The 23,940-nt window shown below is 43.3% G+C and overlaps 1 protein-coding gene across 2 annotated transcripts in view; it reads left to right on the forward strand.

The window, feature by feature from the left end:
- Positions 1-23,940, forward strand: part of ADGRA1 (adhesion G protein-coupled receptor A1) — a 452,787-nt gene that overhangs the window by 108,430 nt on the left and 320,417 nt on the right. For both annotated transcript variants that reach the window (XR_013233660.1, XM_077350198.1), the window contains exon 3: positions 20,769-20,840. Coding sequence is in view for 1 of the 2 variants with exons in the window: in XM_077350198.1 (XP_077206313.1) it covers positions 20,769-20,840 (72 nt within the window). In the remaining variant the exon portion in view is untranslated. The remainder of the gene's footprint in view (positions 1-20,768; positions 20,841-23,940) is intronic.

Below are 23,940 nucleotides of genomic sequence, written 5' to 3' on the forward strand. Positions count from 1 at the left end.
CTGGGCCGGGGGGGGGGGTGGAGGATGTAAATATGTAACCAAAATTTCTTTAGTTTCCTTATATAACTTGTTTTAAAAGACTGATACAAACCGAAAGAACGCTTAAAGATACACACACTAAATGTTCCCGAATAGTTTCAGTTGAGCTGCTAAATGGCATCCCACCTTAGCATGCAGATGTGTTTTCTTTTAAAGGCAAGGAATTCAAAGATAAAGTACATGACTTTGTTGCCAAAATGGGAAACCGTTTACTGTTGCCATGTTTCTTTCTGCAAAGGAATTTAGCCTGAAAAGGCTTGTTGAGCCAATGCATGCAGCACCACTGTGCAGTGTGATCATAAGTGCCAGATCTGTGGGCAGTATATAATCTGCAATTTTCTGGGAACAGTGTTCAGTCAAATGTCCTGTGAGATTCAAAGTAATTCCAAAATCAAGAAGCCAGATGTCGTAGTTTGGCCTTGATGAGGCATGATGGACAATTTTTCCAGATGCCTTTTGGCTTTGAGTAACTGCTTTTCTGTTGCTGAATATAATAGTTTAAAATCAATCTACTTTTCTTCTGCGTAGCTCTTATAAATGACCTCTCGTAGTCATAAATCTGCTCATTTTGAAATTTGCCAAGGTTAGTTTTCTTGACTATCAGAAAGCATATTTTGTAAGAGAGTGCGTAACAGCATGGGTCAAAATTTGGCATTAACCTCTGATGCTATTAGATGTGATGTTAAAACGGTGAGTTCCAGACAGCCAAATTCTATTGCTTGTACAGTTTTATTCACACTGATGTACTGCAGTCATCTCTTTAGTCTAAAGGTTAAATGGATGATATGCATGAGAAGGGGAACTAATCTCTGTCCTGCTTCCACTTATGTTCCCCCTCCCCCCGGGGGGGGGAATGTTTCCTGCACAGGCTGCTCTTGAGTGCATAAGCGGAACCCCAAAGTCAAGGTTCATCCAGAGACTTTGGCACCCAGATACTTTCCCATTTGCAGGATTCTTGGAGTATATATGAGATAAGAGGGAAGTTGCATCTGGGCTCCTGCGGGGTCTTCTCCACTCCATTGCCTTTCTTCTCCTAGGGGCAAAGAAAAGAATGGGGAAGGTGTTCGCTGTTCCATCTGTCTCAGGACTTTCTTCAGCTTGTTTCTTGTCCTGCAGTAGGAGACAGGCTGGAGAGGCAGGATGAGTATTAGCATACAGTTACACAGAGCTTGTTCTTCATTCTTAATGGATTGGCTTGCCATGTGTGACGAAGATTAAAAAAAACAAAATGGTGCCGAAGGAAAAGAATCTTTAACCGCTCCTGCGGAGCAGATAAAATAAAGCCCTAAGGGCTAATGGGGAGGAGTTAGGGTGGGCTCTTTCCATGATAAAAACTTGGGGGGCGGGGCGAATCAGGGGCTCCTGATTCGCCCCTCCGAATGCCACTCGAGGACCAAGCAGCCAATGGTTGCTTACTCCGGCCTCACCCGCCAGGGGACTCGCTATGCAGAAAGACGAGCAGCCTTCTTACACACTGAGCCCTCCCAGCACCTTCCCCTTACCCTAGGGACAGGAGCAGGGATGCTGCGTCGAAGATGCAGCATCCATGCTCCTTTCCCGCCCGCCCTAATCCTCACACACGCCAACAGCTACCCCCTCCCCCTCAAGCCCCTTCCCACTATGCTGCGCCTCCCTACGAGACACACACGCACCCACACACACACATTCACGCTCCCACCCACCGCAAAAGACCCCCCTCCCCCCAGAACCCTTACCACACTACCGCCGCTTCCACTGCTACACACATGCACTCACACACACACATGCAAGCACCCACCCACCCCTCAATTACCCCCCTCGCCTTCCAGACCCCTTTCCACCCTGACCCTGCTTCCACCACGACCCCGCTGCCACGCTAGAACGCCCGCCGCCATCCCTGCCCTTTCCACCTCCACCCCGCCCATCCCTTTCCCCACCCGACCAACACTCGCCCCGCGCCGCCTTACCTTTTCCCCGTCCTCCACTGACAACGCCCTTTCCTGTAGCACTGTGGCTAGGCCGTGCATTGTGCGCGGCCGCCGCCATGGTGCTAGACTGAACCGGGCATGTGCTGACTCTGGCACATGCCTGGTTGCCTTTCCCACCACTGCCCCGCCCCTCCACCACGCATGCACGCCAGTCCCTTGCTGTGCCGGCATCCCCGTCGCCGCGCTGCCCACCAGCCCTCAGCCGCACTATTTTCCCCCTAGGCCCGCAATGGGGAGAGGATGACGCATGATGCCCCAACTCGCCCACCTGCACTGTGGCTCCCGCCCTTCTGCTGCCCACAGCCGCGCTGTCCCCAGCAGCCAGGATCCCTGCCATGTGAGTAGCCTGCGGCTTTCACCTCCCCTTCCTTACCATGCCCGCCCCGATCACTCCCCCCAGGGTGCCTGTGCTCAGTCGGGGTGGGTGGCTGGCTGCGCCCGCCTGTCTCCCTTCACCGTACTCCCTATTCAACGCCCATTTTTAAATACAGAGTACTAACAGAGTGCAATTCATAATTTGTTGCTAATATTGAGACAACTGAGCCAGCATTGCCATATGCTGTATATTACATATTTACTAAGGAATCTGTATTTGAATTATTTGTTAAGTAGGCGTTAAATAACCATACTGACCTTTCACATTCTTCTTCGTTCCGTTCCCAGACATACCCTTAAACAGAGTGTGCTGTGGGCTTGTGCTGGCTCTTAACTACATGAGCATCTGCCAGGAGATATTCTCATTTAACCCAGTAGGGTGCAGAATTTTCAGTTTCAAAATCCATTCAGCTTCTTTCCTCAACAGAATTCCATCATCCTGTCTGTCAGATCTGAATATTACCCCAAACAAGAAGTCTATGGGTTTGTGATGGTTCTCTAAGAAGTGTTCCACCAGTAAAGCACCAATTCTTTTGCAAGATATATTGCTTTTATGTTAAGTAAAGGTAAAGGCATCCCCTGTGCAAGCACCGAGTCATGTCTGACCCTTGGGGTGACGCCCTCCAGCGTTTTCATGGCAGACTCAATACGGGGTGGTTTGCCATTCCCTTCCCCAGTCATTACCGTTTACCCCCCAGCAGCAAGTTGGGTACTCATTTTACCGACCTTGGAAGGATGGCAGGCTGAGTCATCCTTGAGCCGGCTGCTGGGATTGAACTCCCAGCCTCATGGGCAGAGCATGCCTGCTGCCTTACCACTCTGCGCCACAAGAGGCTCTTATGATTTTATGTTAAGAGAGTCCTAATATGAGAGGCCTACATGTCTCGCCAATATACATTTTTCCACATCCACATGATATTGCATGGGCCACATGATCAGTGTTGCATTTTGTGCATTCTTTAAGACAATATTGTTTATTGTCAACAGGATTAGTGAATTATTTCATGGATTTTGTATTTTTGCAAAATCAGCAATGCCCACAAGGAAAGTGACCTGATGGAGGGTTGGATCCATGCAAAACATTGTGGATTATTTTTTGGGTGAGTGTTGCTGTGTACTAAGAGATTTTTCATGCTAGTTATTTTTGTATAAGCAACAGTAAGTCTTTTATTGCACACAGGAATATTGCCCAGTATGTTCCAGTTCTTATAAGTGCTCTTTTTAAAGGCTGCACTTACAGACTTATGTTAGACTGCACTGCATAGAAGTCTTCCAAAGTCACTTTCCCCCTTACCTTTTAAAATCTCACTTCTGTATTTTAGCAGTGGCATCAGTAAGAGATGTTTGTAGAACTTGCTGTGGGTATCCTTTGTCTGCCAAATGTTATACTGTATTGAAACCTCACTCTGAAAGTCCTGTGATTTAGTATAGTTTCTCCTGATTCTGAGAAACTGATCAACAAGTACATTGTTTCTCACCTGTGGTGGGTAATGGCTGTATTATTTTAGGAGGGAATTTTTGACAGTGAGTTTTCTGTACTTGCCATATATGTAGTACTGATACCTGTCTACTTTATTCAAAAAGCAAGTAACTGTGAACAAGATGAAGTAAGATATGCCAACATCCAGGTGGTGCCTAGGATTACAACCCCCTGGAATTGCAATTCATCTCCAGACCACAGAGATTAGTTCCCCTGGAGCAAATGGTAGGTTTTGGATAGGTAGTCTGTATGACATAGTAACTCTGCTGAACTCCCTCCACTCCAATACTTTAGCCTTCTTAGAATCCCCCTCCTCCCACTGTCCAAGAATTTCCCATCCCAGAGTTTGCAAGCCTAACTAGTACAGTACTGATTTCTTGCTATGAAAAATAGGGCTGGGTTGGGAAATTCCTAGAAATTTAGTGTTAGAGCCTGCGGAGGGAGGTTTGGGGAGGGGAAGGCCTAGTCATCATGCAATGGAGTCCACCCTCCAGAGCAACCATTTTCTCCAAGGAAACTGGTATCTCTCAAGCTCAACTGTCTGGGAGATTGGCTGTCTACCCTGTTCCTGTGAACTCTGTCTTTCTCTGTTCCTGACCTCCCAGACTGGATTCTGGACTTTGTGCAAGCTTTCTGCTGTGGCACAACTACCTGGCCGTTCAGGTGCAGCCTGGCAGTGCAGCGCAGCATCAGCTAGTCCTGTGAAGATACATGAACAGGTTGCAAATGATCAAACAGGCATTGATTAATTGACTGCCTGGTCACCACTTTCAAATGGGAAATGAGTTGAAGAAGAAGAAGAAGAGTTGTTCTTATATGCCACTTTTTCTCTACCTGAAGTAGTCTCAAAGCAGCTTACAATCCCCTTCCCTTTCCTCTCCCCACAACAGACATCCTGTGAGGTGAAGCTGAGAGAGCCCTGATATCACTGCTCGGTCAGAACAGCAAGCCCAAGGTCTCCCAGTTGGTTGTATGTGGGGAATCAAACCCAGCTCACCAGAGTAGAAGTCCGCACTCCTAACCACTACACCAAACTGAACTGGCAGGGGTTTGAGCATCCCCAGTTACAATTACAGATAGACAACCAGATCTGACTGCACGACATTTCCCCCCTTCACAGGGAACTTTTTTCTGGGGAGTACAATTTTCTGGGGAGTAAAGTGCTGAAGCCCACCAGTAGAATCCCAGCAGGAATTAATGCATGGCATGCAAGTGAGTCAGTTTCAGTTTGGGGGTCTCAACATAATAACAATACTTAATGTATGCACAGACCAAAATGCATAGACTATAGGGTTGCCAATCTCCAGGTGGTGGCTGGAGATCTATTACAACTGAACTTCACACCACAGAGATCAGTTCAGAAGGAGAAAATGGCCACTTTGGAAGGTGAACTCAATGGTGCTCTATTCCACTGAGGTCCCTCTGTAACCCCTGCCTTCATTTAGCTCCACCCTGATCTCGAGGTATTGTCCAGACTGGAGCTGGCAAGCCTAGTAGACTCTCCATGATACATAACATGGTTCTGACAGCAGTTGTTTTGTAAGTTGCCAATGGCATCAAACTGGAGTGTAGAAGAAGTTTACATGGGAGTTCTTTTGATTATAGAAACTACTAAACTGTTTCTACTGTTTCCACAAAAAATTTTAAAAAATGATTTAGCCAAGCCTAATTTAATGCAACCTTCTGTATTTTCATAGGCCACTGTGTGTTCCAATGAGCTGGGACCAAGAATATATTTTCCACACAGCATTTTCATTTTCTTGCAACTTGAAGGGTTTTGGGTCATTCTCATTATTGTGAGCAAAACTTCCATTGTACTTTGATGAAGGTTTGGTAGGGTCAGCAGGGGTCAGATAAGAGCAAAGCCATTTGGGGGAAGAACTTTTCCTGTGGCATTGTGAAGCTTAACAGATTTGAATGTAGCACAAACTTCCATGATTTTCAGTCACTTTGTTTGATGCAGTAAAGGAACAGGCACTCAAGGCTGACCGGCCTTCTCTGTGATAGGCAGTTGTCCCCGTTAATGAAAGTACTTTAAGCCTGAGTACTTGGAAGATTAATAGAGTCAGATGGCAAAAGTTCCTTCAGAGAACAGCTGGGGATTTTCTACAAAGCCTGGCTGAACATACGATACTCTTACAGCTACAGTATTGTGGAGGGAGCTAAAGCAGGTCATACCGATAAGTATTTTTGAAACATCTGAGAACTGGGCTAGAGCTGATGTTTACATGGAGAGAATAACATGGGACTGCCAAAAGAAAATAAACGTATGCTGGTTAATGTTGGAGCATAGATTCTTGGAAAGATAAGATAGTGATCACAAAGTCCACAAGTGAACTATGGTATTTTTTTCTGGCATTCTATAAGCTTGAATAATTTTGTATGGCACAAGGAAATGTTAGTTTTCTGGATGTATGAATATTGGTGTAGGGATGTGCACATGCCAGGCTGGAGTATTTCTTGTACCTGTTCTTGCTAAAGCCTTCCTTCAGGCAAAGTGCTCTGGTTTCATTATTAGAGAACAATATGCAATATGATGTGTAGCTTCAGTTTCTTGATTTTAACCTTGTGGGTTTGGCTCCAAGCTGGGCTCTAACACAGTTTTCAAAGTTCTTGATTCTTCTAGTAGAGCCAGGTCTGAAGAGCACAGAAAGTCCAAGGAGAGCCAGATGGTGTAGTGATGAAGAGTTGTGGCCTCAAATCTAGAGAACTGAGTTTGAGTCCCCACTCATTCACATGCAGCCAGCTGGGTGACCTTGGCCTAGTCACAGTTCTGTGAGAGCTATTCTTGCAAAGCAGTTTTGTTAGAGCTCTCTCAGCCCTACCTACCTCAAAAGGTGTTTGTTGTGGGGAGAGGAAGGGAAGGCAATTGTAAGCCTCTTTGAGATTCCTTTTGGTAGTAAAAACCAACTCCTACTCCTCCTCCAGCCTGGTACTTTCCACTGATAGCTGTTACAGTCGATTGCTTGGTACCTGTAGAAGTTGTGTGGTTACTACAGCAGTGATGATTTAGGTTTTGTCATCGTATCATGCATGTAGTAGAGCTGTAGTTCTAATGCTACTGATTACTTACTTTATTGATTCATTGCGCTGATGAACTATCTTTTTAAAATGGAACAGCGGGAAAGAATGTGGTTGAAGATTACATTTATATTAAGTTCTAGTCAAAGAATTTTTTTTAATGAAATGATGTATAGATGGTATATAAACTGGGTAAAATGTATAAAAATACATCAAATACATTTTCGAAATGTAAACAATAAGAAAGTACTTTTTACCATATTGGGTGGACTTATAATAAAGCAAAGAAATTTGGGAACAAATACATGCCAACATTCCTGAAGATTAATCTTCAAAAGTGGTCAGAAGCTTTTCTTTTTGAAATGATAGATAAAAATCTGAAAAATAGCCATGTGACTTTGTTTTTATATATGACAACAGCTGCAGGACTTTATATGCTCAGTACTGGAAACAGAAGATCATAGAATCATAGAAACATGGGCTAAACCAGACTCCAGTTAAGCCTCCATTAGGAAAATCAGGAATCTATATAAGATTAGAACGGAGGAATATGAATTCATACTTCAGCATCCCTCTGCTAATTCCTTAGTGATTGAAGTTCTCCCATCTTAACAGAGAGCAGAAATTCATCCAGCCCTCCTTGATAAGTAGGGTCATAAATTAGACATTCAAGGCAAAAACCTCCATGTTGGGAGCCCTAAGTCTCCATATAGCTAATTTAAGGCAGTGATAGTTCATAATCAGATCTGCTTGTGGGGTCAAACGTCTCAATACAAAGAGACACTCCCATAGGACAAGAAAAATTAGACAAAGGTCATACCAGCAGAGGGCGTAAATTTGGGAAACCAGGAACTCAGTGTGTCACTCCATGTGGCAAATGTATGCTGCCGAACCATGGCTTCAGCAAGTGTTAAGATGTCATCCCTGGTTGAGAGCTTTGGGCCCCACCTCCTGACACTCTTTAGTGAGCAGGATCCATAAGTGCTTGACAGGATCCATAAGAACAGGCTAACAGCCAAGTCTTTGGGTAACACCTCCCAGCAAACCGGGAACTTTAAACTTAGGTATTTCTCCAGACACACTCGACAGTATCCATTTTGGAAGTCCTATAGGTTCCCACTCACCCAGAGTCAACAACACTACCATTACCCCTTCAATACCCAGGCCCAACCTAGAGGCCAACAACCTAGGCAGAGAGGGTGACAGGGACCACAATCTCCCAGGAACCCTTCACCTAAAGCAAGGTCTCCCCTTCATTTAGAGATTTCTGATAGGACTGAGGGAAGAGTGCTCCCTCTGCCCCCCATCACACATTCACCTGGGTAGCAACAGAGGTTCAAGCTCTGCTGTGCCAAGGGAACGGGGACCACTCAGCTGCACTCTCCAGGAGCATCCAGAAAACTCCTCTGCGGCTGGCCCACTCTGAAGCAGTCAAATAAGTGGCTGAACTAGATATGGGCAGTCCAATTTGATTTAGCTGAACAGTATCCGTATCAGCCTTAATTCATGAATGAATTGGCTGAATTTCATCCAAATCTCCATTCTACCATTAGTTTAAATGGCTGAATTGAGTCTGTCCGCAATGAGATTTGGTGCGATTCGGACAAAATTCATGGCCATTTAAAATTTAATGGGAAGCAAGGAGAGAAAAGGAAACACTCTTACCCTTCCCACTTTTTCTCTTCTGCCTTTCCTGGAGGGGTGGGAGGCATCCTTTCCAGACCAATGGCTAAGCTTCCTTGTAAGAGCTTAGCCAATCATTGCAATACATTTTTTCAAATGCATTGCAATGAGGTCTTGCAGCGTGCAAAGCTTTTTGTATGCCTAAGCCCCATTTTGAAGGGAGGGGGAGGCTCTGGGGCAGTTTTCAGCCAATTGGCATTGCTTTTTTTGTGTGTGTGTCGGAAACTGCCCTTGGACAATCACAGAAGGTTTTCTAGAGCGGCAGCCTCTAATCTGGAGTACTGGGTTTGATTCTCTATTTTTCCACATGCAGCCAGCTGGGTGACCTTGGACTAGTCACAGTTCTGAGAACTCTCTCAGACTCATCTACCACACAGGATATCTGTTGTAGGGAGAGGAAGGGAAATTGATTGAAAGATGCTTTGAAACTCCTTTGGGTAGAGAAAAGTGGGGTATAAAAACGAACTCTTCTTCTGAGGCTGATGGCTGTCGCTGCTACTGAAGTATCCTTCCTGATCTCCCTGAACATTGCTGAAGAAGACTGCACTGGTTTGGCTGATAGAATTGGCTGACAGATGATAGAATTCATATAGAGATGACTAAATTTACATCACTGATTAGAAGTAGTAGTGCTGGTTTCTTTTATACCCTACTTTTCACTACACAAAGGAGTCCCAAAGCAGCTAACAAACACCTGTCCTTTTCTTTCCTCACAACAGGCACCCTGTGAGGTAGGTGGGGCTGAGAGAGTTCTAACAGAACTGCTCTGCAAGAACTGCTCTCACAGAGCTGTGACTAGCCCAAATTCTAATCTGGTTCTCCAGATTAGAGTCTGCCAATCTTAACAGTACATCATGATGGCTCTGAAAATCCAACAATTTCCTTTTTGACTAATTGGAAACCCCATATAGACTTGCAGGAAATTGAAAAAAAAATCTGATGACTTGCACTTCCAAGGTTTGAAATTATTAAATTTCAGTAAGTAATCTTGTTAAATTGATAAATTTGAATTATTGGATAATTCGTTATGGCCTTGTGGACTGGAAACTCAAACACTGAGCGTGATGAGTTTATCATTACTCTTTGTTCTCTTTTTCATCCTTTTTCTTTTTTCATTCTTAGAATGTTTACCTTTTTAGATTAAAAACCCTGGAATAAAATCTTTATTAATAAAAAGATTGAGTGGCATGGGGGGGGGGTGGAATGTATCCTGGGTTCTATTCGGTTCTGTTGTTCCCCTTCATCATGTTCAGAATGTTTCATTAACCACTGTAGCACAAACCTATGTTTATGCTGTTGCGGTGAAAGTGCTCATACTGATTTAGTAAGCTCTGGTTATATGTTTAAATAATTCTCGGTTTTCTTTTAAAGTTTTTGCTTTTGTAGGCAAGTATTTAATTACAGGGATTACTGCTAAGTAAACAAAGGCCACTTGTTCTACCTGCTTTTCATTTTAAAGTGTTTCTTAAATAGTTCCAGCATTTTTAGAGGGTTTTTTTTTTTGCTCAGCTTTAAAAATGCTGCTCTCATCACTTTGTCACGCCCTTGGAAATCATCGTGATTATTTCATGAAATCAGATGGCATCACGTATTCTTTACTTGGAATACTTACCCATGCTGAGCAAGGCACAAATAGCTGCTTTTAAAATAACAACAATCCTGAAAGCAGTGATTCTATGATTCAGTGAACTTGGATCAAGGAGGTGGCACAATATATTTGACATATCATGGCCAGTGCTTGCATGTTCAGAAATACACTATACTATTAACTATTTTTTCCTGTCTGACTTGTCCAGCTGCTACTATGAGTCCCTAGGACAAGATTCCCTCTCTCCTCCTCACCATTATCATGTGAAAACAAATCACATATCTTGTCTAGCTCTAGAGGTCCCAGTGGTGACCAGGTGTCCAGGAATACAGCCCCCCCCCGCCCCCCCGCCTTTCACTCAGTTATTCTAATCTTCTGTCAGGGATTTCAAGCTCAATTTAAATACGATGTGTGAAAAGGCTTGCAAATTTAAAATGTGCAAAGAGGGGCGAAGCACCAGGATTCTTAAAAAGAATGAAATAGTTTTACTTAGAAGAAAAACCACTTTGTAAAGAAGGAGGGAAGAGCTAGTCGTGTCTAACTTCTGTTTTCTGCATTGCCTTAGTTCAGTCAGTTCTGGAGGCAATCAGGGAGGAAGTATGTTCATAGGAGCAGGAACTCTCCAATTGAGCCAATCAGGATGCTGTAAAATAATTATAACCAAATTACAATACGAAAAAAGAAAGGTTCACAATGGAAAATCTACAGAAGAAAACAGGGAACCTTTCCAAGGCAATATGTTTGTGTATATAATGGATTTCAATACAATTTCTTTTACAATTATTTTATATACCAGAAGGAACAACCATAACAGCTTCTAGATAAATTCCGTTTTCATTGACTTCAATCCTCCAAAAACAGTTTGTTGCATAAAAGGTGGCAAAATCCTATCGCCTTTCCTATTTTAATATTTTAGTATCAATCAGCCATAGGCTCTCTAGGGTACTGCGGGGAATGGTAGTGAACGACCACTCCCAGGAACTCTCCAATCAGGATGCTGTAAAATAATTATAACCAGCAAGTCCCTATTTTAACTATGCTAAATACACATTTCCTCTTATTCCCCCTGTAGGATATTCCTCATATGTTCTCAAATAATCCACACTACAGGTCATGCATATTCCAACATGAAAAAGACTTGAATCGCCCAGCGTTGTACATACCGAGTGTCTCATTTAAATGAACTTGCCTCACTGGCCACTGTTAGCGCACCAAGGAACCCTAACGTGGGTGAAGGTGCTGTGCTGGTATGCTAACATTGCACCTGAGGACCCAGTTGAAATGAGATGTATGCTTTGCCACTCAGGGGAGTAAGTTTTGCTTGCACAACATTATGCTTAAATTGGCCTCTTTTTGTTTGCTACTATTTCAGTCTTTTTAAAAAATCGGCTTTGGAAAAAATGTGCAGATTTCTCAAAGAGTTTTCTGAAATATCAAATAGGTAACATGCCAAGGTTCCTTTCCTGATGCATTTGGGAGATTGGGGGAGCCAAACCTAGCCCAAGAGTGCTACTAAGTATAATAGTTAGGATTGCCAGACCCGTAGCTGGAGATTTTGGTGGTGGCCAAAGTGGACTTCAATTCCCATGAATCCCTGTCAGCACTGGTACATCTGGAGAGCCACAGTTTGACCTGTCCTGCTAGTTTACTTTCTGAAGCAGACCATTGAAGCAGTATCTATTACCTAGAGCAGTGGTCCCTAACCCCAGGTCCAGAGACCAGTACCAGTCTGTAGATCAGTCGGTAACAGGTTGGGGCTCCTCCTTGTCCTCCTCCCCAGCTGCTTCCTCAGGAGCTGCCCTGCCACTCTCCCGCTGGCTCACATTTGGTGCTCTCCAGTGGCCGCCATGGCTGGGGCTCCCCCTCGGCGCGGCGCTGCGCAGCTGTTGCTGGCTGCCCCCCCCCAGCGGATGGTGGGAGGTCAGGGGCTCCGGTGGGAAAGGAAGTGGAGCAGGGGCTCAGGCAGCATAAGGCAGCAACGTTCCTCAAGAAAGACTACCCCCCCTGGCCTCAGTAAAATTGGCAAATGTTGACTGGTCCCCAGTGATAAAAAGGTTAATTAATATTATTTGTGAAGGTTAAATTTGTAGACTTTTGCCTATAGAATAAGAACGATTATTTTTTGAAAAAAGAATACTACTTTTTTGTGTAACTTTTGAGGCACAGATTTATACTCAAGATCTATGGTGGTAACACAGAATAAATTGGGGAAATCTACTAATACAGTAGCTGCTCCCTATTCTTCAGTTTGCCAGCTTCCAGGTGGTGGCTGGAGATTTTCTGGGATTATAACTGTTCTCTAGGTTCTCTAGACCACTGGCCTAGAGAACAGTTATAATCCCAGAATAGGTAACATGCCAAGGTTCCTTTCCTTCTCTTTAGTGCTGTGTGAGGCCCTCTTGGCTCCTTGTTGGAGCTTCCACAGTCAGGACCCCCTGGGTTCTGAAGTAAACGCACAGCCTCATGGTCAGAGCTTCAGACAGCATGTCGGCTGCCTTACTACCCTGAGCCACAAGAGGTATCAAGATTCAGGAAGCTGGTAGAAATCCCTAAATTGATTTTCAAATTGCAGCACTAAAATCTGCATACAGATATAATGCATTTGCTGGCAGGGGCTCATGGGAATTGTAGTCCATGGATATCTGGAGGGCTGCAGTTTGTCTACCCCTGCTCTAGACATTAGTAATATCATACAATTATTTATTAATGGTAAGATTAGTGCTTCTGGTGGGATAAATCTGATTTATTGCATTCCAGAATCATGATTTTTGTCATTATATCTGTATGCAGATTTTAGTGCTGCAATTTGAAAATCAATTTAGGGATTTCTAGCAGCTTCCTGAATCTTGATAGGTGGAAGAAGTTGGGAAAAGAATTCCTGAGTTGTGCTTCTGTTATCAACCTGAAGAAAGGGTGCATGTTCAGAGTGTTTGGATGCTAGCTAAGCTGGGCATTCTGCAAGTGTACTTATTGAACAAAAGACCATCAGGCTAAACTGATGTTTTTTCAGTGAATACTTGTGACTTTTTGGCTTTCATGTTAATAATACATTTAACTGATAACATAATACAGAACACGTGATTTATTTATTTGTTTGTTTATTCAAATTTTATCCCGCCAAGTATGGGATCCCCTCGGTTTACTTGCAGCTAGGGATGCTGTGAACTTTGCAGCAGTCATGTTCAACAAGCACAGACAGTGGTCGACAGCTGTGGTCACTCACTACCTGAGCCATGGATGTCCTCATCCGGCCACTATCCAAAGTGAACAGCTTTGTGGTTGCACATTAATTGCTGTAGAATTTCATTTCCTTGCCTTGCAAGTATGTTTTGCTTCTCTGCAGCAAGTGAAAAAGTTGAGAAAGGCTGATCTAAACTAATGGGAGTTCAAGCATCCCTACTCACAACTTCACTTTAAAATTCTGCAATATTCCAGGCTTTGGGAAATAAAGAGGTAGAGGGAGAAGAAGAGGGAGATCTGTGTATTCCATGACCTAAGTATTGGATATTTCTTAATTGCATTAATTTTAATGCATCAGTGGGTTCTCACAGTTATACTTTAGGTACTTGTCTTAGAACAATGGTTTTCAAACAGTTAGTGTGGTGTAGTGGTTGGGAGCGGTAGCTTCTAAACTGGCAAGCTGGATTTGATTCTTCACTCCTCCACATGCAGCCAGCTGGGTGACCTTGGGCTCCCCACAGCACTGATAAAGCTGTTCTGACCGAGTGGTAATATCAGGGCTCTCTCAGCTTTACCTACCTCACAGGGTGTCTATTGTGGGGAGAGGAAAGGGAAGGCGAAGGAGGAGGAGTTAGTTTTTACACTTCACTTTTCACTGCTCAAAGGAGTCTCAAAGCAGCTTATAGTTGCTTGCCCTTCCTTTCCTCCTGTGACACCCTGTGAGGAAGATGAGGTTGAGAGAGCTCTGAGAGAAATCGCTAACATGTCTATGAGTAGCCCAAGGTCACCCAGATAAATGCATGTGGAGGAGTGGGGAATCAAACCCGTCTCTACAGATTATAAGCCACCACTCTTAACCGGTATACCAAGCTGGCTCTGAGTTCAGAACTTAAGATATTTCTATTGTCTTCCTTTATCCAGGGTCATTTACATTTCTACGATACTGGATGGCTTTGCATAAGGCAGACATGTTAGCTGGTTTCGAAACTTTCCTATTGCTGATCAGCAATGAATACTAGATAAGCCTCTGTGCCTGAGCACCGTGCAAACCCAACAATTAACCTGTGCCCTAGTGTAGAGGGAATTTCACTACAAAATCTTGCATGCATCTGCTGCCTTTCGTGTCTTCAGGGAGAATATACATCTCCTCTATGGTAGTGCCAATTCTTTGAAGGTCCATAGTTCATCGTTTCTCCCTAGGTTTTGGAGGGTGTGCAGGGGTGATCTGTTTTAGAGAGCTTTTGCAACTTAAGATGACTGTGAAGAGCTTGGTTATAATGACAGTACTATCTAAGCTGAAATCAAGACATTTCTGTTTGAGCGGTTGATTCTCTGATTTTGTGATTTTGTACTGATGGGTATTTCTTTTTATGAATCACTTTGAAACCTGTCATCCAACAGCATAGAGATTTTTAAACACAATAATTATATAAACTGGACAGTGTAACTGTTCCTGTTCTTTTCCTTATAAGGCAGACATCCAGAACAAATGTTTTGCCTTGAATTTTTGTCCCCAGAATACTTCAAATTCATGCGAGCTCTCTGGGCCTCCAAGAGGACTAAAACATTATAAAGGACGAAAACAGTATATTACAAAGCAAAGCTAAAGTAGACAAATGTTTCTTTGACCGTTTCCACACTGGAGGCTCCACACAAGGCTGCTGGCTGGAGACTGCCCTCCCTCTTCCTGCTCCCACATGGGGCAGCATTTGGCCCAGTGCACTTTGTCTGCCTGGGATTTGTGCTCCTTCATGGGAGCCAAGCCAGCAAAGTTCCCAGTGCACAAACAGTCTCTGAATCCTTCCCTTGCTTATTTAGTGACCCAAGCCAAACTGCTCAGGGCGTAATTATCCACCAATGGGAATACATTCTGCTGGTAAGCAGCAACTTGCTAATGCGTTCCCAAACATATCTGAGCTTCACAGTTTACACAGTTTTTACACTGTGTTGGTACCTACCCTCTCCCTCTTCCACTGTGCTCTGCCACACTCATAGGAGCAGGATCTTCTGCAGGTTCTAACCTTCAAATGCATCAACTGCCCATATATGTGCTTCTCTGTTGTGGTCCCCCCCCCTTGTAGAATGGCCTACCTGAGGAGGTTAGGAAGGACTCACATTCTCATGGCTTTCTACAAAGTCTGTGAAACTGAATTATTCATAGGCCCCTCCTGGCAGCCAGCAAGATAGGGGAAACTCACTAGTTGAAAGAAGAAGGCTAAGGCCACGTTGCTGGCATCTCACAGGAAATGACATCATCACACTAGCTACTTAGGGGTGATGTGTATGGTAAAACCAACTTCTCCCATAGAACTTTTACCTGGAAGTTACTGGCATGATCATGTCACTACCTGTGTATGCTTAGGCCTTCTTTCTACCACTAAGTCCCCTCTTCTGATCAGTTGATTGGCAGTGTGGAGACCCTCGTCTCCACTGGGGGTGTGTCTCACAACCCTAATTATTCAAGAGGGCTTTTCTCCACAGAGTGTAGAGTTGCACTGTGCTGAATGGTACACAAAGTTGCTTGAAAGAATTATTAGGGGGCGTGGTCTTATAATTCCAGAGTTGTTCCCAGACTCTGGAGGAGCAGCAGGTGCTGGTGGACAACCAGTTGAGCAACTGCCTGTGAGAGGGGAGTGGCTCCCACCTGAAGATCTGGGGTTGGGACTGATTCCAACTGGGAAAAGCAACAAGAGTGAGATCCCCCAGTGACACCTGCTGGTAGCTGGTGGAATCACCTTTGAAGGAGCATCTGCTGCCATGGACCGAATGTTGGCTTCAATCTGGAAGAAGATCTGGAAGATTGGTGGACTGTGTTTTCTGAGAGTAGCATTAGGGGAGTTTTGGGGTGGGGAGGATTAGCCTTAGGTTAGGTCTGGGTGGATGGTCCAGGAGAGCCCCTGATGACAAGTTTTATTTATTTTTTATAATTGTATAGCCCACCTCTCTGAGAGATCCTGGTTGCAGTGGGGGAAGAGCTGTCTGGCCCCTATGTGCTCCCTTGTGTGGTGCTGCAATACTCTCCCCTATGCTTTTCAACATCTGTATGCACCCTATGGCACAGCTGGTCCAGGGTTTTGGACTGGGTTGTCACCAGTATGCTGATGGATGGCCAGAATCCTTCCTGAAGACGTTCACCAGATGTTTGGAAGCTGTGTCTGAATCATAGAATAATAGAGTTGGAAGGAACCCCTGGATCATCTAGTCCAGGACACTCACAACCCTATCGCTCATCCACTGTAACCTGCCACCCCTTTGAATCTTCAAAGAATCAGCCACTGTCAGATGCCTATCCAGCCTCTGTTTAAAAATTTCTGGATGGCCCAGAAAGAGTTGCCTGAAACCCAACCCCTGTGGCTGGGTAGAAGGGGACAGGATAAGGAAGATTGCCTCCTCTTCCTGGATGGGGTACAGCTTAGGGCTAGGAGGGCTGCAGCTAGGAACTTGGGGGTGATATTCGATGCCTCCTTATCTATGGAGGCTCAGGTCACAAAAGTAGCACAAGCAGCATTTTTCCATCTGCATCAGGCTAGGCTACTAGCGTTCTACCTGTCCTCAGACCACCTGGCCACGGTGATCCATGCAACAGTCACTTCCAGAGTAGATTTCTGTAACTTGCTCTATACAGACCTTCCCTTGTCTGTGACCAAGCAATTGCAGCTGGTGCAAAATGCAGCCACTATGGTCCTGATGAGGCAGCTGCATTGGTTGCTGATTGGCTTTCAAATCAGGTTCAAGGTCTTGGTGACTTTTAAGGCCATCCATGGCCTGGGCCCCACTTATCTGAGGGACTGCTTCTCTCCTTATTCCCTTTGTAGGGCTGTTCACTCTGCAGGTAGGAATCTGCTGGCTGTCCACATTCCCCTAGAGACATGCCTGGCCATGACAAGGAACAGGGCCTTTCTGGTCCTGCCCCAACATGGTGAAGTGAGCTCCCGGAAGAGCTAAAGAGCCTGATGGATCTGTCAGCATTCTGCATGGCCTGTAAAATGAAGCTCTTCTGCCACACATTTGTTTGAGGCTGGGCTAGGAAGACGGGCTCCCTCTCTAAGGCCTGCTGGGCCAGACATTGCCTGAAGTTGCCTCCCCCTGGGGGGTTGACGGCTGTTGTGAATGGGATTTGGGGTGTGTGAGTGAAGTGGCCATTCCACTGATTGAGATTTTGTCACCATCTTGGGTTGTTTGGGGTTGCATTGTTTTATGTGGGGGTTTTTTAATGTTTATGTAAACCATCATGAGCCGGCTGGATCTGGGACTGGTAGTTAATATAAATAAACAAACAAACAAATAAATAACTGTTTGAAACTACTGTGGAATTATGCATCAATTAGTTGTGTAGTGTTAATACTTATGCTTTGCTTCAGTTCTGTTTTTAGGTTTCTGGTTGGTTCTACAACACTAATATTATTGCATTGATTATTGAATGTCCCATCTGTTGATTGTATTAAGTCATTGAGTGTAATCCAACCTGTGTCCAAGTAATAAAAGGCAGAGTATAAATAATTTAAATAAATAATTATAGTAATGTGTAAATCAGCCTGGGTGTCTCTTCTCTGGCCAGATGCTGTTTTTTGCTCAAGTTTCCTAATTTGGAAAATTGAAAATATTAATGCATCCTTGTTAGGACAAATGCCATGCTGTGCAGTTGGGCTTGCAGTACTATTGTGCTTATAAACATGGTATATGTATTTATAGCAAGAATGAGAATTGTCTATACCATGAAACACTGTTGTAGAAATTAATGTAATCCTGCAGCTGGCAAAGGATATTAGACATAAAATTACAGGGTTTTTAAAACATCCAACAGAAAGTACATTTCCCTAATGGTGATAAATGGTAACAAAAAAAGCCAATTGTGCATTTTAAGGTAAAGGTATCCCCTGTGCAAGCACCGAGTCATGTCTGAACCTTGGGGTGACGCCCTCTAGCATTTTCATGGCAGACTCAATACAGGGTGGTTTGCCAGTGCCTTCCCCAGTCATGACCGTTTACCCCCCAGCAAGCTGGGTACTCATTTTACCGACCTCGAAAGGATGGAAGGCTGAGTCAACCTTGAGCCGGCTGCTGGGATTGAACTCCCAACCTCATGGTCTGCCTTACCACTCTGCGCCACAAGAGGCTCTAATTGTGCATTTAGTTAGTAATAATAAAAAAAATAGGCAGGTTATTTATTTATTTAATTTTTAGACTTATTACCCGTCACTCCTGGAACTGGCTCATGGCGGGTTACAATTAGTCCACGTAAAACCTGTAAACCCTGTTAAAACCCTCTGGACATTAAACCATACAATAAGACAAAACTGCAAAAAAACAGAAAAACATGGCAGTATTCAACCTCCTGACCCCCCTCACCCTCACTTGCATCTAACAGAGGGGTCGGAAGAAGGAGCATGGAAGATAAAATGCTATATCGCTTACACCTCTTAGCACCAGGGGGCCCAGCAGACCTTCTCGCCCCGCTGGCCTCAACCATAAACCTGGCGGAAGAGCAATCTCTAGAAGACATAGTATAATTTCAGTATTGCCCTCCAGGGCTTGGATTTTAAGGTGCTGCATTGTTGGCCCAGAAGCAATTCCTGTGACAGAACAGCATTTCTCATTGTGAGGCATGAGTAAGTGGGAGAGGCAGTCTTTCCTCTTTACTGGCCCTGCATAGGAAACATGCCAGATGTTCACAGAACACACAACATACATTACCTGGCCACAGTTAACAATGTATCTAAATCTAAAGAAGCTGACAGGTGATCTTTTCTCTCTCGCTTCTGTGTAACCTTAAGGCAGGGGTAGTCAACCTGTGGTCCTCCAGATGTTCATGGACTACAATTCCCATGAGCCTCTGCCAGCGGTTGTTGGCAGGGGCTCATGGGAATTGTAGTCCACGCACATCTGGAGGACCACAGGTTGACTACCCCTGCCTTAATGTACTGGGTTCTGCTTTGTAAAGATGCGGTACATGTATGCATTTCAGTATCTAAGTATGCATTATCTGGGGAAGCCCACGGAAAGCCCATAAGTGTGTAAGTGGGTGCAGCAAGGGCTGAACCTCAGGCCATATTGAATGTAAAGAACCTCTCAGCATGCCAAGAAGATTTTGCACAGCTTTCCTCTAATGAATTTGCTTCCCAATTTCAGGTTGATTTGTTTTATATGTAGGAAAGCACTCACACATGCAGCTAAAGTCATTGATACAGCACTAGCAAACATTAGTGCTTTTTTGTTTTGTTTGGCATAGTTTTCTTAAGGGTTTATTGGCCCTCCTCCCTAGTTCTGCTATAGGGTTGCTAGTTAACCCTGGCAAGCAGCAGTGTATATGTGTGGGGGGTTTACTGGCATTAAGGGAAGCCTACACACCATTTTTACCAGAACGTCTAAATACAAATATGAAGAAGAAGAAGAGTTGGTTCTTATATGCCGCTTTTCCCTACCCGAAGGAGGCTCAAAGCGGCTTACAGTCGCCTTCCCATTCCTCTCCCATATCCCCGCATGGCCAGTGACATGATGATCTGTGTCACTGGTAACAACACTGAGGTGCTGTTGTAGGCCTCCCTGCTGCCAGTGAGTCCTCCCACTGGCATGTCAGTTGGTAGGGGGGCAGGAACGGGCAGCCCCCTCACCCCAGTATGAGACATGGTTGAAATAGTTCATAACGTTCATGTTGTCTTCATTGTTCTAATGTTTTATGCATGATGCCTTGGGGACCATGATCATTGGAAAGTGGAATTAAATGTTTAAAATGTTTAAAATAAATAAAAGCTTTATAGCAGCATTCTTCTGAATGCCTTTATTCGTCCTATTTGTATGGCATTTGCACATGTCCTAATATCACTGCTGCAAACACTAACTAGCTAGTGACGGCAGTGAAATATTCTTCAATATATATGGTTCCTGTTCCCCATGGTTACTATCAAGCACAATATTAAAATTACTTTTTCTGCAGAAATCTTTTGGTGTGTGTGCTACTGTGAGACTTGCCAAAAATTTTTTAAAAAGTATGCTGGTATCAATGCATGCATGCCTTAGCAGTAAGTAGAACATTAACTTGTTCTGCATGAGTAGTAAGCAAATAAATACGTTGTCTTTCTGTCCTTATTATTTCAGTCCCTTAAAATATTCCATTAAATTTTCCCTGCGGCTGGTAGAACTGCCAGTTTTAATTGGGACTCCTAACTTAAGAGGGAGGGAGCAAAAACTGAACGTACTCCCCCCCCATTTATTTTAAGTTGAAGCCAACAACCGTGGTTTTCTTGAATTAAAAACCGAGTCTCTCCTTGCAAATATTGTAGCTTTCCCCTGTATTTGATAACTCCTCCCTTTTAGCTACCAAAACATTCAAAGGCATTGCTAAACCTTTAACTCCTCTTTTCCCCCTCTCCCTGTGTTTGAGACTAAAAGCTGTATGTAAACTGATAATTAATTGCTCTTGCTATTGTGTCTCCAGAGATCTGAAGAATAACTTGATAAGTACCATTGAGCCTGGGGCTTTCTATGGACTTTCGGAACTGAAGCGTCTGTAAGTATTAATTCCATCTGAATTGCATTGGAAATGGCACTTGTATTGACATTTCTGTCCTTAGGGAATTTGGAATATGTCACCAAGCAATTATAACACAGAAAGACATGGCAACCACATATCATTGTTTGTGCCATTCTAAATCCCCCCATCCCAATGCATGACCTGTTATTTATTTATGAGTTGTTAATTATTTATATGACTCCTTTTCTGTTTCTTCTAAACTTTTGGATCTTTTGAAGTTGGCTTCTAACCTCTTAGGAAACTTTGATTAAAACTAAAAACGAACCCTTTGTAGTTGATAGTAAGTGGGTAGTCCAAAACTTAAAATGTAAAGTTCTATTAATGTTTATTCTTAAAGTATTTCCTTATGCCAAGAAAAAGGCTTATGGTGGCCAAAGTTCTACTAGAATCATGCAGATTTCCTGTAACATTCCCCTATGTATACTGTTGTTTTACTATCCTAGATCAAAACCCATTCCCAGTCTAAGGTTTAACTTGGTGTATTTATTTTCTACTGACATACAATGAGAGGCAGACTGCTATTGAAAGATGTGCATTTTAAATGCTCTTTTAGCAAAGTATTTTTAAGTCGCTGTGCATGCACTTTGTGTTTGCTGTGGAGCACCAGTTGTGGGTGCCCTCATCGTGCCTTGTCATTCCTTCCCCAAAGTGATCTGGATTTTAATAGTTTACACATTTGCAAATGGATCTGCCTGTGAATCTGAATGTGTTTTGAGTTAGCATAAATACAGGAAATGTAAAAGGGTTGTGATGACAAATATGTCTTATTGCTGCGGAGATGATACATTCCAATAACACAACCCTGACCTCTTGTGGGGAGAATCGGTAAACTTAAAAAAAAAACTATGATGCAAAATGTCTCAGTTCTGAATGGGAAAGGCAGAGGTCACACAACAGACGGAAGTTCTGTGCTAAAATGCTGCAGCAAGCTCTCTAAAGGAAGAAATAAAGTAATCTCTTGTACGGGGGCATTAGTATACACACAGCTGTTACTTAGTAATCTCGGTACTTTTTGGTTACCTCTGGTAATATTGTTGAATGTTTTATTTTGAAACGTTCCGAAGCTGCACAGAAGATGATGCTGTTTAAACATGTAATCAGCCAATAACTAAATAAAACCAGTATTAAATGGAGCATCTAACATAATGAACAGTGTGATTATAATACTAGTACTAAAGTTTCTTTCTAAATCATGGAGCGTCTTCTGAAATAAAAAGCATGTTTAATTAATTTTTAATTAATTTCATTTCAGTGAAAAGGTTACTTAATTCTCTCTGCCAGAGAATGATTAGGACACAGCCCACCGCATAACACCTTTTGTTGGGCCCAATCAGATGACCTATAACAACATGCAAGCTTTCGAGTTCTCTGAACCTTTTCTTTAGATAGGCTGTTACAATAAAATTAAAATAAAAATTAAAATAAAAAGGGGATATTGTGGGAAAGGTAAACGCCTGAGGACAATATGCAAAGCCCTAGTCAAGCTTGCCTCTTGTATCAGAGATAGAGCTCATTCAAATGGAACTGGTTGCAGGATACACCATTCCCCCCCCCCCCCGGTGGAAGGGGCAGTAATCTGGTTACACGCTATAGTAAAAACGCAAGTGTATGATATGTCTCTAATAAGTCTAAACCGAAGACTCAAAATCCCTGTGTCAAAAGAGAACACATGTCTCTAGGGAAGTAATTGTATTAACTTGGGCAGCGTTAGACAAAGGAAGATTCCTTCACAAGGTTAATAAATATCTCCTGAGGAAGTTGCTTTTAGTGTTAGGGAGAGGTTAGCTGTTTTAAGGCGGTACTTGAATCTATTTCCTATTCATTCGTATCTCTCCCACAGAGAATATAGTAAGCAGCTGAAAGTTAATGCAACACAGACATCTGTATGTAATGTGGGGCTTTGTGTGTCAGTTGGAAAAACCACAGGTTGCCTAATCTACATAAAATTAACAATTTCATTTGGAGCCCTTCTCAGTGTGTCTGGACTGTACCGAGTTTCTTTCATATCTGTAACAGCAGAGTAAGAGATCTTATGGATTAACACAAAATGATGTCTACAAGGGAAAATATACCAGAATCCTGGCCACGTGTCTGGTTGTTTTACAGAATCAACTTCATGAGTCAACATTTCTGGCATAAATGTTTACAGTAAAAAAAAAAAGAATACCAGATTTGTGTGACATGAGGCGAATTTGGTCTGAAATAATAAGGAACAGTTGAAAGTCCTATAAAAAGCAAGCTGCTAAAAACTGTTGCTTCTCTTTCCAAATGTTCCATTATAAGAACGCAGTTGCTCAAAAGTTGGTGCAACATATTTGCTGGGGAAACAACACTTAGTATTGGAAGTCTGTGGCAGTACTTTGATGACAAAACTATTACATACAGTGTGAAATACATTTGCATGGCTTTGTTTAACCAATATTCCTAATCAGTAAGAGTCATATCCAAATACGCTAAGGATTGCCAAGTAAATTTTTCTTTCCTTGAAAATAGTTTTAAAGAACACTTTTCTACAGCTTTGCTTAATATTTGATCCAGGCATTTACACCACTTGACAAATGTGTGTGGGTTCTCTGTGTACTCTGAGAAATGTACTCTGAGAAGAAAGGACCACTGTCCCCACAACCACAGCCCCTCACCAAGTTCTGGCAATCCCAATATTTTAATAAGTCCATTTAAAAAATGTATCCTCATACATCCAGGGCCATCTATTTCAGAAAAGTAACCATATTTGTAGTTGGTTCTGTGATCAATACATATAGATGAGAGAGTTGCATGGGATGGGCCAGTGCTTAGGTAATGATCCTATTCTTAGATCTTTCTGTTTTTGGCTCTGAGGGAAAGGAAGCTTCCCAAAGTCTTTTGAATATGTAGGCATCGTTGGAATCTTGAGAGGGGTGGTGGTCTGCACCCCAAAACTGCTTCCACAGGAAGTGGAGCCAATCCCTAGATAGCTGCTGCAGAGTTGGAGCCAAATAGAATACCTCCTTCCTTACTTTGCAGAAGAATTGTGGGGCAGCCGTGCTGAACACTCAAAGCTATTTTATTCAAAGTCAAAGTTCATTTATTCAAAGTT

This window comes from Paroedura picta, chromosome 8 (assembly GCF_049243985.1).
Source record: "Paroedura picta isolate Pp20150507F chromosome 8, Ppicta_v3.0, whole genome shotgun sequence".
In the NCBI taxonomy this organism is placed as follows: Eukaryota; Metazoa; Chordata; class Lepidosauria; order Squamata; family Gekkonidae; genus Paroedura; species Paroedura picta.